This window comes from Copadichromis virginalis, linkage group LG15 (assembly GCF_057382275.1).
Source record: "Copadichromis virginalis isolate Kocher_CV1m ecotype Utaka linkage group LG15, C_Virginalis_male_GT1.1, whole genome shotgun sequence".
NCBI classification, from domain to species: domain Eukaryota; kingdom Metazoa; phylum Chordata; class Actinopteri; order Cichliformes; family Cichlidae; genus Copadichromis; species Copadichromis virginalis.
In genome coordinates this window covers 3,325,940-3,342,869 of record NC_140632.1, presented here as the reverse complement: position 1 = coordinate 3,342,869, position 16,930 = coordinate 3,325,940, and the positions used below count along the sequence as shown (strand labels likewise).

Sequence of the window (16,930 nt, the reverse complement as noted above, 5' to 3'; positions counted from 1 at the left end):
TTTTCCCTTCCCACTGTTGCCAAAGTGCTTGCTCATAGGGGGTCAGATGATTGTTAGGTTTTTCTCTGTATGTCTTATTGTAGGTTCTACCTTACAACATACAGCTCCTTCAGGTGACTGTTGTTGTGACTTGGTGCTGTATAAATAAAATTGAACTGAATTGAATTCACTAATGTATCAACTACTGTATGTGACAAGTATGTTGACACATGTTGCTGGATATTTTGGGGAACTAGGTTAGTTTGATTCTTGGCTTTAATTCAATCCAATTCAATTCAGTTTTATTTATATTGCACCAAATCACAACAGCAGTTGCCTCAAGGTGCTTTATATTGTAAGATATAATTGTAAGCCCTACAACAATACAGAGAAAACAGAGAAAACCCCAACAATCATTTGACCCCCTATGAGCAAACACGACAGTGGGAAGGAAAAACTTCCTTTTAATCGGAAGAAAACTCCAGCAGAACCAGGCTCAGGGAGGGGCAGTCGCCTTAATAAGATGACTGATTTTTCACGTCTTATATTATTTGATATTAACATAGCTTTGATAAGCTTAGCAGAGCCGGAGCCTAAAGAGCGAGACCAAGAGAGAAAGCTAGCATAGCTCTAGCTAATCTACCTTGTAGCACTTCTAAGGCTTTCTAAATTCGGGCTCTAGCTTTGTATTTAGTATGTTTACACACAAAGAGTGTCTTCTCATTTAACTTTTAGCATCAGAACAGTTTCTCCAGATCTTTACAATCCATGAAAGAACTTGTGGAAACAAATTAAAACAAATTCTGGATCATCAGCTGAATTTTCAGCTAATAATGAAGCTTTAGGCTTCCAACACTTATTACTAATTTAAACACTTACAATCAATCCCCTGACCTTTTTGTACAGTTAACACAAATTTTTCTATGTGTCTGAAGTGAAACCGAAATGGACTGAAGTAGAAAAAGAGCCGATCAAGAACGCTAACTAAGATCATTTTAAACGGTCACTGTGTAACTGCGAGTATCCGTGTGTACCTTGGTGCAGGAGGGGGGGTAATTTAGGTGTAGAATGTCTTCCTCATCACTGGAGCTGACCTAAGAACACAACGGTTAATCATCCACTATCGGGCAGGGACAGGCAGAGTGAGAGAACAAGAGAGGAGCCGGGTGAACAGCTGAATGACACTTTGAGGCATTTGCACTTGTTAAAAGGCAAAAGAAAGAAAGAAGAAAAGAGGAGTCGTACATCAGACAGTTGGAACAAAAGGATATGCTCACCCGAGAGTGGACAACAGAAATCTGCATTTGAAGACGCCTCTTGCTGATTAAGGATTTGAGTTTTACTTCAGTTTTGCCTGCTGTGGTTAAACTCCAGCATTGTGTGTCTGTTTGTGTGCATTTGTGTGTTAGCATGTCCGTTCTGTAAGGACTGTCCTGTTTTTGGATTCGATTGTGAGCGCAAGGGGAGGCCACATGGGGCCCGGGCCTTGTCCGGGATGCCAGCTGCTGCGGTGAAGCCTGCTCTGGACATGGTTGCCGAGGGAGGGGACGTAGGGGAGCGCGGGGTGTCCCAGTGGGAAGCCTCTGGGCTGGGCCGGCAGAGGCTGCCTCTGCCCTCCCTGAAGGTCCCCAGAGAGCTGCTGCGCAGCTTCCCCCACTCCAAACGGGTTGGATCCTACCTGGTGGGGAAAATGATCAACAAGGGCTCATTTGCCAAAGTGATGGAGGGGCTGCATATCAGCACAGGGGAAAAGGTCAGTGCTTTCTCTCCAATTTGACAATTAGAGAGCAGACATGAAGTGACATGTCACTGACTGGTGGGGTGGCACACTGGCAAAGAAAAAGATCACACACATACAAGATTATGATTACATGCTTACAACTAGTGCCTTGTAACTGATAATTATACACTCTTGGGTTTAAAGAACGTAGTAGTCTGTTATTATTCTTGTTATGTGCACAGAACTCAGTCAGATTCATCCATAACTGCTTATTTCATGACTATGAGGGGTTTTACAAGACAACATTTGCTCAGCAGATTTAAGAGGTCTGAAATGCATCTGTTTCTGTGCAATATGTCTGTCGTTGGTTCCTTTAAAAAGTGCAGACTGATGTTAGAATCGGCGCTCTTTCAGATTAACAAAAAACATGAATTTGCATCTTTGTAAGTACTCTGTGTCTTCCACATCTATTTTTGGTGATATGGCAATCCATCTGCACTCACTGTGCAGGCGAGACTGTGCATGTGTTTCATTAATGTGTTTGTGTGTATCCATAAGTGTAACTTTCACCGGTCACCGAGTCGCTGACCCTGGCAATGTACCTGACCTGGTTGCCTTAGCGATGGCCAAACTCATCTGGGGGGTTGTTGTTCCTCTTAACCCAGTTTACCCTCTGCAGGTAGATACTGTGTTAAGGTGAAAACTGTAAACCTGCAAGCATCCACTGCTGGGGGCCTTTGGATTTCTCTGGAAATGTTTTGTTGACCTAAGCCAGAAATGTTACATGTTTATGACACAGAAACTCACGCATGCAGTAAGACACAGATTTGGTAATAAAATGAGCCCTTTTGATCTTAACTGCTATTTAAACCAACGGTGCTACGTGTCCAAGATGCCAAGATGCATCATTTTTTAATAAATAAAACATTTACTTTGTTTGTCTTTGCAGACTATTTTGGTTGTTTCGTTTTCAAATTTTCTTTTTAGTTCACTTTCAAAAGTTTTTCTTTTTTATAAAAAGAAAGAGTGCAGGATATTGTTTCACTTAGTTGTGTTTTTTATTTTTGGGGGAGGAGGGTATTATTTTATTTCATTTTAATTTTGATATTCAGTTTTAGTCCATTTTAAATGTGCTTGTTTGCAGAGGAGGAGCCAGACATTTGAAACACCCGGGGCTTAGCCCTAAAGGGTAGTATGCATGTGGGATTTTTTTTTATTTTTTTGAGGGGGGGGGGGGGGGGGGGGTGTAGAAATGACTGAAAGATTAATAGGCTCTGTTTTGAGTTTTGTTCAAAAAAGAATGACTTCATATAGGGAAATATATATATCACACATGCAGGACACCTTAAACTAGTTTTTTAATTAAGCAGCAAGACAGAACGAAGTTGGGGCTGTATCAACACACGAGGACTAAACCCCAATTCAACCAGACGCAGAACTGATCCAGAATTAAAACAGGACTACAACAGTTCAAAAGCAGGACTACTGAGGACTTAACCAAGACATAACCACAATCAGAACTAGATGATAGTAGCACTAAAAATCATCATAGACCTGCACTACACTTATTTATTTAATTCTACCAAAGTACAATATTTAGATTGAGAAAAGTTTATATAATTATTCAGCCTTGTTGTGCAAACAAGCCTGTAGAACTTAATAAATGTAGAATTTGAAAAATAACAAACCTAAAAAGAAACACTAGGTACGAGATACATGAGTACCTATGATACGGTGATACTTTTGGTAAACAACCATTTGACTAACATGTGTGTCTCACCTGCTCTTGTTCATCTCTGTTCCTCTCTCTCTCTCTTTGTGCTGACAATCATCAAATATACAGATATTTACAAACTCTTCAGATCAAAACACAAACACTTTTTTAATTGTAACATCAAATCAGACTAAATGTTTATTTTTTTAGATTGATAAATATAAAAACATATTTGTTAACTTTAAGAGTAAAGAGAGAAACTATCTGTGTTTTTTAATTGCAAATGGCACCAAATTGTATTCAAACTTGAGCCACACTTATGGAGCTCCACAGTTCTTTTCCTGGTGTTTTGGTTGACATCTCTTGATGTTCCCATGTCAAAAAAACAGGCTCTGTGTTTTGCCTTATATGCATCCACAGCTGTGCCACCAATTTACTCACATGGACTCTACTAACCTATCAGAAGCTTCTTCAGCTCAGAATGGAATCCTCTGGAGTTTTCTTATTAATTAACAATAAACTTAGTGTATATATACTCCTTAATTTAATGAAAGTGCTAAAAATAGCTCTGTCTCTCTTTATTCTGACATTTAACTAATTCAAAATATATTTCAATATTTATCTAAAACAAAAGTTTACTCTAAATTGATGTTGTACAGTAAAAATGTTTTATGTTTTCTCCCTAAAGTGTATGTAAATATCTGGTTACAAATGTGAATATCCTGCTGTGTACTGAAATCCCTCTTGTTTTGCATAGAAATATACTGAACAACATACAAAGCATAATATATAAAATAACATTTACCTGAGTTTTTTCTTTGAAAGAAGCCTCTAATGTCCATTCTTATATTTCAGTACATAACTGAAACCGATTTAGTCGGGGAGGGTAAGAACTGAAAATATGAAATAAACACACGTAAGCTAAGACTCTCTAAAAAATAGCATTTGTTCGGCTTTTCATTTCGCCATTTGTTGATTCACTTGAAGAGCAAGTAACGTAATATTGGTCAAGTGATCAGTTTCATATCAATCTTTCGTGATGCACCGTCATATTTACATTATTTGTACAGTACGAATGATTTTCTTTGGTACCTGCTCAAACTTAAGCTCTCCTTAGTATGGCTGGCTCCGTCTCTCCAACAGCGCACTCACGGGCAGCAGCTGCCCCGCCCCCTCGCTCAGTCGCTTAGTGCCTGAGCTTGGATCATACCAATATCAGGGGGGATTCACGCACAGTCGTAAATTCCCACAGTGTGCACTATGTGCTTCGAATATTGTGTGTACTTTTTGTTTTATACAGTTGTCAGCCAGGCATCTAACTATGAAAAAATTACACTCCAAAATACCCCGGGCTTCTGACAAAACAACCCGGGCTTAAGCCCCGTAAGCCACCCCCACGCTCCGCCCCTGCTTGTTTGCCACGATCGTTATTCTGAGGAAAAATAGTTGTACCGAGCACAAATGCTGTTGTTACCAAATATTTAAATATTTTTTCTCATTTCCAACTTAGTGTTGTTGTTTCACCCTATTAAAGTAGTTTTATATGAGTCACAGTTTACAATAATCCTTATTAATCTTACAATGAGTCTACGTGTAGCTTTCCCTTCATTCTCCCTTTAGGCCAATTCTTTTCTGTTTGGCTGCTTCTTATACTGAACAGCAGGTGGGTGGAGCTGCAGTGCTCACAGCCAGTTCCTGAGATCACCATATTAAGGATATTCTCTCTCTGGCATCATACTACGTGGCAAAAATCTAAACTCGAGCGTTCAGAGCAGTCCGTATCCTGAGCTTTTGAAGGGTTCATGACTATAGGCCGTTGGCTCAAACCTCTGGATGAGTGGAGAAAATGCAGACACAAAAAGTGACAGACCTACGCACCCTACTTCCTTAAAATAAGCCTCTGAAATTTCAACCTAAGTGTGTTACATGTTGGTCATAATAAATATCAGGTTTTCTTACAGTCACCTGTGAACATTTTAATCTATTTTCTATATAAAGCAAAGTGTCTTTGTGTAAATTTCTGTTGATTTCTGGCAAAAACAACAAAACAAAAGAATGTGCATGTGTGCATGTTTGTTCTCAGGTAGCCATTAAGGTGATAGACAAAAAAAAAGCACGACAGGACTCCTATGTACAGAAGAACATGAAGAGGGAGCCTCGCATTCATCAGATGGTGCGACACCCTCATATTGTAGTTCTGCTGGAGGTAAAGACATGAAAATAAAAAATCACAACAACAACAACAACAAGTACATATTCACCCATCAACCATTAACGTCATCAGAAATACACATACATGAATCCAGAGACATATTTCTATCTCAGTGGTAGATGTTGATTGCAGACAGTAATTGAAAGGTTATTTTATATCTGCTGTGAACCACATATGAATAATCCTGTGCGTCAGACTCTGGAGACTGAGAACAGTTACTACATGGTTATGGAGCTCTGTGCTGGAGGAGACCTGATGGACAGGATCTGTGAGAGGAAGAGGCTGGAGGAGCGGGAGGTGCGGCGCTACACCCGACAGATCCTCTCTGCTGTGGAACACCTGCACAAACACGGCATCGTGCACAGGTCGCTACACGCACGCACGCACGCACGCACGCACGCACGCACACACACACACACACACACACAGGAGGAGCATGTATGCCTTCGAGGCAGATCTCATCTACAATTTTAGAAGGCTTCTGACTCTGCTCCATGTCTTTATCTAGTCTTCATAGTAAATAGGTGGATTTACTCCATTGCATCGTTCACAGTTCACTCATTTGCATAGAGAAAAGATCAAATGCTTTTTGAACAGTTGTCAAATTGTTATATTACTACAATCGGCTTTAAGTCTCTCATCGAGTAAAACTGATGTCAAAGCAATACAACAGATGTTATTTAGAGCTTCTAAACATGCTGCAAATGGTATCTCTTTATACTAAAATGCAACCGATGATGTAATGATGATGATACTAATGAAAATGATGATGATGATGAACAATCAACAGCTTAGCTGGTGATCAAATAATGAAAAATCTCCTTCTATCTCTCTGACTGTGAACACAGTAGGTCCAGGTCACCTGCTATATAAATATATATGCAAAACATGGAACAGGAACCTCCCTGTGATTAGGAAAATGATTGCACAAAATGTTTTCACATTCTACAACCAGTTACAAGCAGTTGCAACAACAAACTGGTTGCAACCAGTGTTGATCGCACAGCGACTGCACAGGTCACCTGCTGGGAGGCAACCTGTCTCTAAAGAATTGTCTAACTTGGAGTGACTGCAGTCACTCTCAGATAGGTTGGCACAGGTTTGCAAATAACTGTTGCCTAATTTATTAATGCAGACAATTCCCAATATGTTCCCAATAACTTGCCTGTCTGCTCTTTACATTAGGGAACTCAGATCATCTGGTTGCCAGCTGTATTCTACTCTGTGCTCTACTCCCAATAAAAGCAAGGTTGCTGTACATGTACCTCATTTAGCATTTAAATCACAGTCCTGCAGCAACTGTGTATCTACTTGTGGAGGAAATTCTGAACTTCCCTTTCAGATTACTGAGTTTCTGGCTGGAATTTGAATTTCTGTGTAGATGGCAACAGGTTTGCAATGTTCACAGATTTATCACAGATTGGATGTAATCACTCAGTCACCTGATAGCAGACTGATGCTATCTTATGACCGTTTAATCAGTGTCTTGTCACACCGAAGCCACTTTAAGGATGGCAGCTGCCTGCAAGTGGTGTTAAATATTTGTTGATGAGGGAGAGCCAGTCAGAGGAAAGTTGGTTTTAAAGGAGATAAAATGGCCTGTGTCAGGTGGACAGTGAACTGATGGGGCTGTATAAAGACCCATTATAGAATAAATATGGATTATTTTAAACTGTGAATCATGCAAAGCTGCTCTAGTAGAGCCCGCCAATAAAATAAAGGGGGCGGAAATTACTGTAGTAAGTCCACTTTAACATTTTAACTCATACCTGGTTTTGTGCCCGACTCCAACTAAAGCTCAGAATCATAGAAAGAAAAGAAAAGAAAGCTTTTGGGCAACCAGCTGTGAGGCCACAGTGACCCCCAAACCTGATCACTTTTGAGTACATTTAGAATTTAGTGCCAAATTTGAATCTCATATGGCCTTTGACATGTGATCTCCTAAAGCATGTTTGATAGGCGAGTAGAAAATCCTACCAATCGAAAATTACTAAGAAAATATTCTTGTTGAGCCGATTGGTCAAAGATATTTATTTTTAAAAAGGTGGAAAAAAAGAGAGAGAATTAAAAAACGGATCAAAACAAAAAGTTGTTTATATGGTTCAAAGCTTTATGATTCATACACACATCTTGAAAAAGCATGCATATACACGCAGAAAGAAGTTTGCAGGACATTAACAGCCTACAGAGGAGGAAGTGCTGGGCACAGCGCGGTGTGGGAGATGAGAGTTTTATTTTAGTGGTATTTAAGTACGTGTAGGTGTTAGAGACTCAATAGTCTCTCACACACACACTTGCAAAACAGCCGTACACATTATGCACAGCTCTGCGCTTTGGTTTAAGACCTTGGCTCCTCTGAAGGTGGGAATGTGATTACCAGGCAATGACCTCATCATCCTGCGCCGGCGCCATGATTCACACATCATCACAACATCATGGACTTCCTCTCTAATGAAGTCCCTCAACGACGTCGCTCTCAACCCTTCAATGGCACCTCTTTCTGTCACACACACCCACGCGCTCACCTACACGCACGCACTCGCTCACGCGCGCGCGCGCACACACACTGCACCACAATGCCACACAGAGATGATTAAACTGGAAATAAATGGAAATTTTGCACTTAAACGCACCTCCTGCCACCCACGTTCAATAGGTTCACCGCATACATTTTCTCCTTTATGACAATGTCTGCTCTCGCTCTCTCTTGCTCTTTTTTCTCTCTTTCTTCCTCCGCCTCTCTTTGAACTTGTCTCGGGTTGTGTGAGCAGGGTTTTCTGGATTTTTGGTTAGATGAAGGCAGATGAAAGGAGCATGGCGGATTCCCAGGCTGTAGTTTATAGGGGCTCTCTCGCTCCTGACCGCAGATTTTCATTTAGCTTGGTAGTTTTAGTGCATTCAGTGTGGTTGGTGGTGAGGCTGGGGTACTTTCAGGGGAATGAAGCAACTTTTTCAGGTGAACAGAGATATGGTATTTTGGTAAAGAATAAGAGATAAGTCAGAAAAAGGTGACGTGAATTGATTTGAAAATCGAGTGCAGGCTTTTAAGTTTGGGCGATTAGCTTCTTTTCTAAAACATAATCACCAGAGGAGATTATTCTGACAAAAACTCTCTTTTTGAGGATTTTTTCCAAAAGCTTGAGCTCTACCCAAACCCAAATTTAGCGTTTGGGTTATTCCTTTTGCTTCTGTGGGTCCAGTCTGATCCCATCTCATCTGGTCATCTATAAATACACAGAAAAAGCTTAGTGTTGGAGTTCTGAGCAACCACCATGATGTCTGTCAAGTAAATTGCCCCAGAACACTCATCAGCACTGTGTGGAGAAAAATAACTAGAAATTCCTGTAGGATTAAGGACAGAGCCTTATAAAAATGCTACTATGAACCACATTCTTCCTTTGAGACCTAACCGATTTGTCTCTTATTTTCCTTCTCCCCTATTTTCAGAGATTTAAAGATCGAAAACTTCCTTCTGGATGAACACAACAATATAAAGATTGTGGGTATGTTGTAGTTTCGTCACTAACATACTGATTTCAATTATTTACGCTAAACTGTTTTAGCTATCTAAAATTTCTGAAAAGAACTTTGCTGTAAGATGATGATTTCTCCCACAGACTTTGGCCTGAGTAACACCCTGAAGACTGACTCTTTATCTCTGGAGCTCCTCAGCACCCAGTGCGGAAGTCCAGCCTACGCCGCCCCGGAGCTCCTCGCTCACAGGAAGTATGGACCCAAAGTGGATGTGTGGTCTGTGTAAGTGAGAAAGTCTCAGTGTGTCTATCAGAGAAACTCTCTGCTTGGATATTGAACACATTTTTCTATAGTGTTGTAACCGATTATGTAATGATTTTCTCAGTATTTTTCATGTAAATGTGTCGACCGCCTCCTCACATTTTCCCGTTGTGTGTATCTACAGAGGCGTGAGCATGTTTGCAATGCTGACAGGAACTCTGCCCTTCACTGTTGAGCCGTTCAACATCAAACAGCTGCACCAGAAGATGGTCAACGGGGAGATCAGCAGCATCCCCGGTGACATCAGCAAAGGTACCTATCAGAGTGACCGAAACAAAGCTTCTATCATTACCGTATTTAAACAGAATGCAATCATTTGAAAATCTCATAAACCAAAACTTTATTCACAGTAGGACAAAAAAAAATGGGACGGGGTTATGTTTACCGCTGGTTAGCACCCCCTCGTCTTTTAACTACATAAATGTCTGGGAACTGAGGAGAGCTGCTGTTGAACTTTCAGGAGAAGAAAGTTGCCTCATTCATGACTGAAATAGGATTGTAGGCTCTGAGCAGTCCTGGGTCTTCTTTGCCATATTTTAGATTTCATAATGTGCTAAATATTTTCACCTGGATTGCAGACAGGTCAGTTCAGCGCCCGGGCTCTTACTACGAAGCCATGTTGTTGGCATAGATGCAGTATGTAGTTTAGTGTTGTCTGGCTGAAATATGCAAGGTTTTTTTTCGTGAAAACGATGTCATCTGGATGCTCTTAAACCTGCGTATACATCTTTCAGCATTGATCATGCCCAATTCAATTCAATTCAATTCAATTTTATTTATATAGCGCCAAATCACAACAAAAGTCGCCTCAAGGCGCTTCATCCCACAGGCATTGATTGACATCCATATTATCAGAGATCCAGGATTTCAACTGAGTGCTGATTACAAGCTAGATGACTCCTTTACTCATTGCGCTAAGGTGTGCGCTGTCCATGATTTCCAAAAAATAATTTCAAATTTCAACAGGTTTCCACTTTGTCTTTGTCCATTCTAAATCTTTGCATGATAGAGATTTTACCTGCATTTGTGGATGACATGGTGAACTGTGTTAACACACTTGATTTCCGGAAGCGTTGATGAGCCCGTGCATTGATGTCCAAGATAGAATTGTGCCCATCTTTAATGCAGCGCCACCTGAGAAGCCCAAAGATCAGACTTGTCCCTTGCACACAGAGATTCCTCCAGATTTGCTGAATCTTTTGATGATGACATTTACTGCGAATGATGAGGAATTCAAAATCTTCAGTTTCTAGTGAAATTGTTTTGAAACTGTTTCCCAATTTGCAGACACAGTTTTTTGCAGATTGGTGAACCTCTGCCATGATTATTGGGCTTATACTATTAAAAAGCCACTGGGTTAAGTGTAGTTCTGAAGTTGAGTCTTGGAGAATGAAGCGAATGAGAATAAGTGAGTAGACTTAGACATACCAAAGAAATGCCAGATTATATTATGAGCTGATGTAGCTGAAAGTGTTTATTCATTCTGAAACCAATATAAAAACAAGTCTACATGATGATACTTATTAAACCTTTATGGAAGTCGTGTTTTTGCCTTTAGACGTGTCGTAGCATAATAAATCGGAGGAAAGAAACGTTTTACAAACTGCTTACCTCTACCACTTGTCTTCTGCCAAGTCCACAGCAGCCTCAGTGTCCTGTTTCTCTCTACTTTATTTTGGTCTCTCTCTTACACATAGTCCCATCATTACGCTCAGTCATGGCGCCATGTCACCGCAAACAAACATAGCTCCTGTTACTGTGGGGAAAACCAGCACAGCTCCGAGGCTCTGAAACTGTGACAAGATCAGATTAGTGGCTGTACCGCTGCCATGGCCGGGCATCTGAGACATTCACATTAACTTTTAGACTTTATTCTGCCTCCTAATGGGGCTGTGTGCTTCTAGAGTTTTTAAATTATGCATGATACCGATTCTTTTTCTCTTCAGCCATGGTAATTCATGAACTTCATGATTTGGTGAAGACTGGCCCGTTTCTTAGCTTACATGCTTGTCTGGCTTGTTTCTGTGATATCCTTTAAATTATATATCTTTGCTTTCTAGGATTTTCTTTCTAGGCTTCTCTACTTTCATCTTAAGTATATTTTTTTCTTTCATCTGTACCAGTTTGCCAGTTTATGTGTTTGTTGTCTGGAGGAATGACAATTCCACAGGTTCACTGATTAAAATTCATCAATCGTGTGTCTTCCTTTGATCTGTTACAAACAAACTGAGTTGTCCCTGGCTGAGACAGGCGTCTGGCTCTGAACCAAAAGCGAACTGATAGCAGTAAAGTGAACAGAGCAGTCTTGGCTGATGTGTCTTTGAATGTGGCAGCCATCCCGCTTGAACCCATCTGCTCTTTTACACTGTGAAACGTATCTGGAATCCCCATCTGGACTCAAACTATCATCCATGCTTGGCTGCCACAGAACAGCTCTCTGTCACAGGCTGACAGGCTGAATTGGTTCTCCTGAAGGGAAACCCTGCCTCTCTCCTCGCTGTCTGATACAGTTTCACAAGTCACAAAGAGCGAGCAAATTAAGTCGTCAGTACTCTAAGTATGTATCACTTATAAGGTTGCAACAGCAGTGGAAAAGATGGTTCTCGGCCCTGGGCTCATCTGTGATGAGATGTTTATCAAACAGTAACCACAATCCTGCCTGTGATTAACGACCAGCTGATGCACACTGGCTACACAGGTCCTCTCATTTCTATGTCTAATGCTGCTCTTTTCTCTTGACCACAAAGCAGAAAAAAGGACATTTTAACAGTTATCACCTCCTTCATGAGAATCTACCCATGACCTTCCTTTAACAGCTCTTTTAGTTCAGTTCATTGATCCACTATTGATCTACTGGACATTTTCAGAGTAAGGAGAGTGGATATACTGGACAAATCTATCTATCTATCTATCTATCTATCTATCTATCTATCTATCTATCTATCTATCTGTCTGATGCATTAATGGGAAGTTAGAAAATGCTTGTAAATTTCTTCGGCTTTCTGAAAATGGGCAATAAAAATTTAAACTCAACCAAATATAGAAATCGCCTGTTTTAAAAAGATTCATCTTTGCAGGTGCTGTGTCATTTGTGTTGTCTCTCCTGGAGCCCGACCCAGCAAAGAGACCCAGCGTTAGAGCTGCCATGGAGGAGAGATGGATAAATGAGGGCTATTCCAAAAAAGCTCTGCACACTCTCTCTCATAAAAACAGGTACAAACACACCTTAATGCATGTGGTGCACATCCAATTCATCAATATACACAAAAGACAATGGTAATGTGTTTGCAAAAAGTGGAACCCTTCTTGTAACGATTGAAATGATTTATACCGTTATTATACTGTAACATAAGAATGTGCATCTGTTCCGTGAGAGAAAAGGAGGACACAAAGCCTCTCCTCAGGGAAAGTTCTGCAGCAAACATTACAGTGTGGGTAAAAGAACCAAGAGGGAAATCACTGCGTGTCTGAGAACAAAATGAACATTTTTGTGGTCTGCAGTGTAACAGCTTTGTGTATTATAGCACAACTAAAAAGCTTTTATCACTTTACGCAGAATGGAAATGCAATCATGTATGGCTCCTGCTGGAAATAATGCGTTTTCCGAAATCCGCAGGAATGATGCCACAGTCTGTGAGCGAGAGCCGTTGCAGCCCTGCTCCAAAAATCCTTCAGCTCCAAGTCTTTCTTTGCCACACAGGCCTGTTAGAGCCACTTCTTCTTCTTCCTTCTATTTCTCATTTGTGAGCCTTTTCCAAAGCTTTCTCTTGTTTTCCAGGTTGTCTTCAGAGGATCTCAACTCGACCGTGCTAGAATACATGACAGAGACACTGGGATATTCCCTCTCTGAAATCATACACGTGGTCACAACCAACCGACCCTCGGCCCTCACGGCCTCCTATCACCTGCTGCTCAGCCGACTCAACAGGAGTCAGAGAGGAGCCAAAGCCAGCAAGGTATTCCCGTTATAACACACAGATATACACACAAAGGCCTGAAAACATGAAACACAAAAAACCATCAGTACAAGTGATATATTCATGGTTTGGCATCAACAATGATTAATTTGTCAGAAGCTAGAGAATAACGACTGGAGTCTTCCCAGCAAGAATACATGGAAAGAGAGGAATAACAGTGAATCCCAGACTCCACAACAGGTAATGCTGAGGTCGCCCATCTCACTACTATTATTACTCTCCCTGACATATTGGTTCAATCAACAGTCAGATAAAGTTTTGATCCATTTTAAGTATAAACTGAATTTGGGCCACTCATGTGTGCTTACAGTACATAATAAAGGAACATATAAGTCAAAAACAGCCCACACAGAAAAACTGACCATGCATCTCATTCATTTGATTCACATAGACTGTATATAACACGGACATTACCAGCTGGTTTTTGGACCCGTACTAAAGTCTAGAATTAAAATTCAAAATTCTAATTCAAATACAAATTTTATTTGTCACATACACAGTCATACACAGTACGATATGCAGTGAAATGCTTACACAACTGCTCGTGGCCTAAAGAAAAAAAGAAAGGCTATCAATAAGATAGGAAATAAATATGAAAATTAAAAAGGGTAAATTTAACTAGGAAGGAATAAAATAAAATATAAAAATTAAAGTTAAAAATGAAATAACTGCACAACACAAATTAGAATGAAGGGTAAATTTAACTGGGAAAGAATAAGATCAAATATATGAATTAAAGTTGAAAATAAAATAACTGTACAACAAAATACACAATACACAGTATAGAAATATATAAGAATGTATGAAGAAATATAAATATATATATACACAATAACAGCAGCTGTACAAGTATTAACTGGAAATGAAGAATATAATGACCAGTGTTGTGCAATCCACATTATTTAGTGTCTTGTGCAGTGCAAATATGCTTAAAGTGATTATCATTAGAGGATCACATGCTAACATATCTGCTAACACCAACAAGCTTATTTAACAAGCTGCTTCTGTAAACCCCACAGACACAAACAGCTGCTAATTATTGCTGCTTAAAACACAAAATGCAGCCTTTCTCTCACCATCTCTTTTGTACAGACTTCTTCAACGATTGGCTCTACATGAACACATCAAGTCGAATTATATATATCTGTTACATAATTGCACTAAAAACTCCAGAAACCACACACGCGTACAATCAAAATCAAAAACTGCAGAGTTGAAACCGGGCAGAAAGATAGAGGCAGCAACCACCTGTCAATCAAAGTAGCCATGTCCTAAATAATGCAATGCTTTTTGCATTGGCTTTAATTTTTTTTAGTTTTTAAGGCAACATTGTGGTACAAACTAGTGTCAGGTAGTGTGTTTCAGTATCATACATGTATTGTTGGTTTTATATTTCATCATCCTGACAACCAATCACTGATCAACCTTCAGAATGAACCAACCAATGAAAAAAGCTTGAAGCAGCTGAGCAAGCCTCTGAGGAACCAACAGGCAAGTGAATTTAAGAGCAGCAGAAAGAGGACTGAGAACCTGCACAGAGAGGGTGACGAGAATCGGTCACCTTCTCCTTCTCTACCCCAGCTTCCTCACTCTGCCTCTCCGTCCTTACCCCCTCATCTCCCCTCTCCTTCCCCTGCACCTCTGTCTGCAGAGGAGAGGGCTACTGATGAGGAGACCTTAGATGCCAGAGAGACACTGTTTGCAGAAGGTGAGGAGGGCATTAAATACAAATGCTGCATGCAGTGACAGTATAATACAATGTCAACTATACTATACTTTTATCTCGTTGTATTTTAGTAACTGTTTTTGGAGACCGGGAACTCGTCCACCTTTCTCCTCCTAAAAACTCCACATCTCAACTCTGTGACTCCGCCCCTTGCCAAGTTCCCTTACCTGCAGAGCCAATCAGAGATACTAGCACGTCAAGACCAGTCCGAAATACGCACCTGCTCAGGACTACTCAGTCAGATGGTGCTGCAGACCCCGTGTCAGACTGCTTCAAAGGCACCCGACGCCAGGAAGATTCTAATCACCTGAGCATCAATGAGCGACTGGAGAAGCTGCAGACGTTTTATTCATCCGAGAAGAACGGCACGTCTCCCAGGACGCTCCTGGACACTGACACGCGCACCACACACTCCTCAGACAGAGGCCACTTGGGTTCTGTTGAGGCGTCACAGACATCGCCCTCTTCCCCCCTCCCACTCCTCAACAACGTGGCGCTTAAAGACGGGCGGGGAAGGAAGATGACATGGGCAGGGCTGACCCGACCCGGGCCCCCGAGACTCCTCGTGAATGGGTCTAAACCTCCTGCTCTCCCCTCACAAAGACAACATACTCTGGTCTTCAAGAACCTCAGGCAGGAGAGGGGAAGGAGGAAAGAGCTGTCTGCAGCACGAGGAGAGAGAGTAGCAGGAGGGATAAATGGAGCCAAGAGGAACTCAATTCAGTTGCGCTCGTCTCTCCAGCGTCGCGTGGCAGACCTGAACCTTCCACTGCTTTCTGCAGGCCTGCAGGGGAAACCTGACAGGAAGAGTCAGCTACACAGCATGGACTACTGACACAAAGATGACAGGATCTGATAGTATTTCAGGGACAGTAACTAAAGAAGTATTCAGTAAATACTGGTGTCAACAGAAATAATAGCGAGCAACAGTTATTTGGAACAGATTTAAATGGCAGCTACAGAAAAGTACAATCCTAACGATATTACTTTCTCACTCTGCTGTTCTCTTCATGCCTTTTCTCACCAGCAGGGTCAGTGCTGCAGTGCCAAAGCTTTCAACTCTTAACAATAAGTCATACAACTCCAGTGTCCATCAACAAGACTTTGGCTGAGCACCTATCAAGCATGTTGTTCTTGAATTTCGACGTGCTGATCTCCACTGACACAAAGTCAAAGGCAGAATTTAAAATGATGATTTTTTTTGCTTTGTTTGTATTCACTCTTCTGAAATAGATTTTTGTACTGACAGTGAAAGTAAAAGCAATCCTTGATACTGGTTAATGTTTTTATGTGCTTTCTTTTTCAAAGTTATTGTTGCCATAAGAAAAGAAAAAAACAGTCACACAAAGAATACAAATATTTTTATTTATTTATTTTGTGGTCTGTGTCAGATGTACACTAAACCATTATCATGGTTAAAAGAAGTGATAATATGAAAACATGATGATCATAACAAGAAATATATTATAAATCTAATTTAGGAAATAATCTATCCCTCAGATTCATCTTTAACTCTTCTTACTCCATCTTCTTCCGATTATCCGGCCCCAGGTCGTGCTTTTTTTGGACCAATGTCTCACTTGGTGAGAGGAATAAAAAATGTTTGTGAGCACAAACAAATATCAGTTTGTGACTATTTGATTGACGAATATCTTGCCAATCAAATAGTCAAGCTTGACAAGGGTAGTAGAAAAAAGCACAGGGGTAATACATTGTATATGCAAGTATATGTCTATTATTTTAATAAATTGCTAGTTGGTTCTTAGGCAACATTATAACATCATAACACATCATGCAAGTTTTGCGG

General features: G+C 40.6%; 1 protein-coding gene across 1 annotated transcript in view; it reads left to right on the top strand.

Annotated features, from left to right (window-relative positions):
- The window catches only part of LOC146691538 (uncharacterized), a 114,483-nt gene extending 97,962 nt beyond the window's left edge, over nucleotides 1-16,521 (top strand). The window contains exons 2-11 of the mRNA XM_085431367.1: nucleotides 5,497-5,619; nucleotides 5,821-5,990; nucleotides 9,073-9,128; nucleotides 9,243-9,381; nucleotides 9,545-9,672; nucleotides 12,498-12,633; nucleotides 13,199-13,376; nucleotides 13,494-13,577; nucleotides 14,829-15,105; nucleotides 15,195-16,521. Of these exons, the coding sequence (XP_085287493.1) occupies nucleotides 5,497-5,619; nucleotides 5,821-5,990; nucleotides 9,073-9,128; nucleotides 9,243-9,381; nucleotides 9,545-9,672; nucleotides 12,498-12,633; nucleotides 13,199-13,376; nucleotides 13,494-13,577; nucleotides 14,829-15,105; nucleotides 15,195-15,958 (2,055 nt within the window). The 3' untranslated portion in view covers nucleotides 15,959-16,521. The remainder of the gene's footprint in view (nucleotides 1-5,496; nucleotides 5,620-5,820; nucleotides 5,991-9,072; nucleotides 9,129-9,242; nucleotides 9,382-9,544; nucleotides 9,673-12,497; nucleotides 12,634-13,198; nucleotides 13,377-13,493; nucleotides 13,578-14,828; nucleotides 15,106-15,194) is intronic.
- Nucleotides 16,522-16,930: the final 409 nt, after the last annotated feature.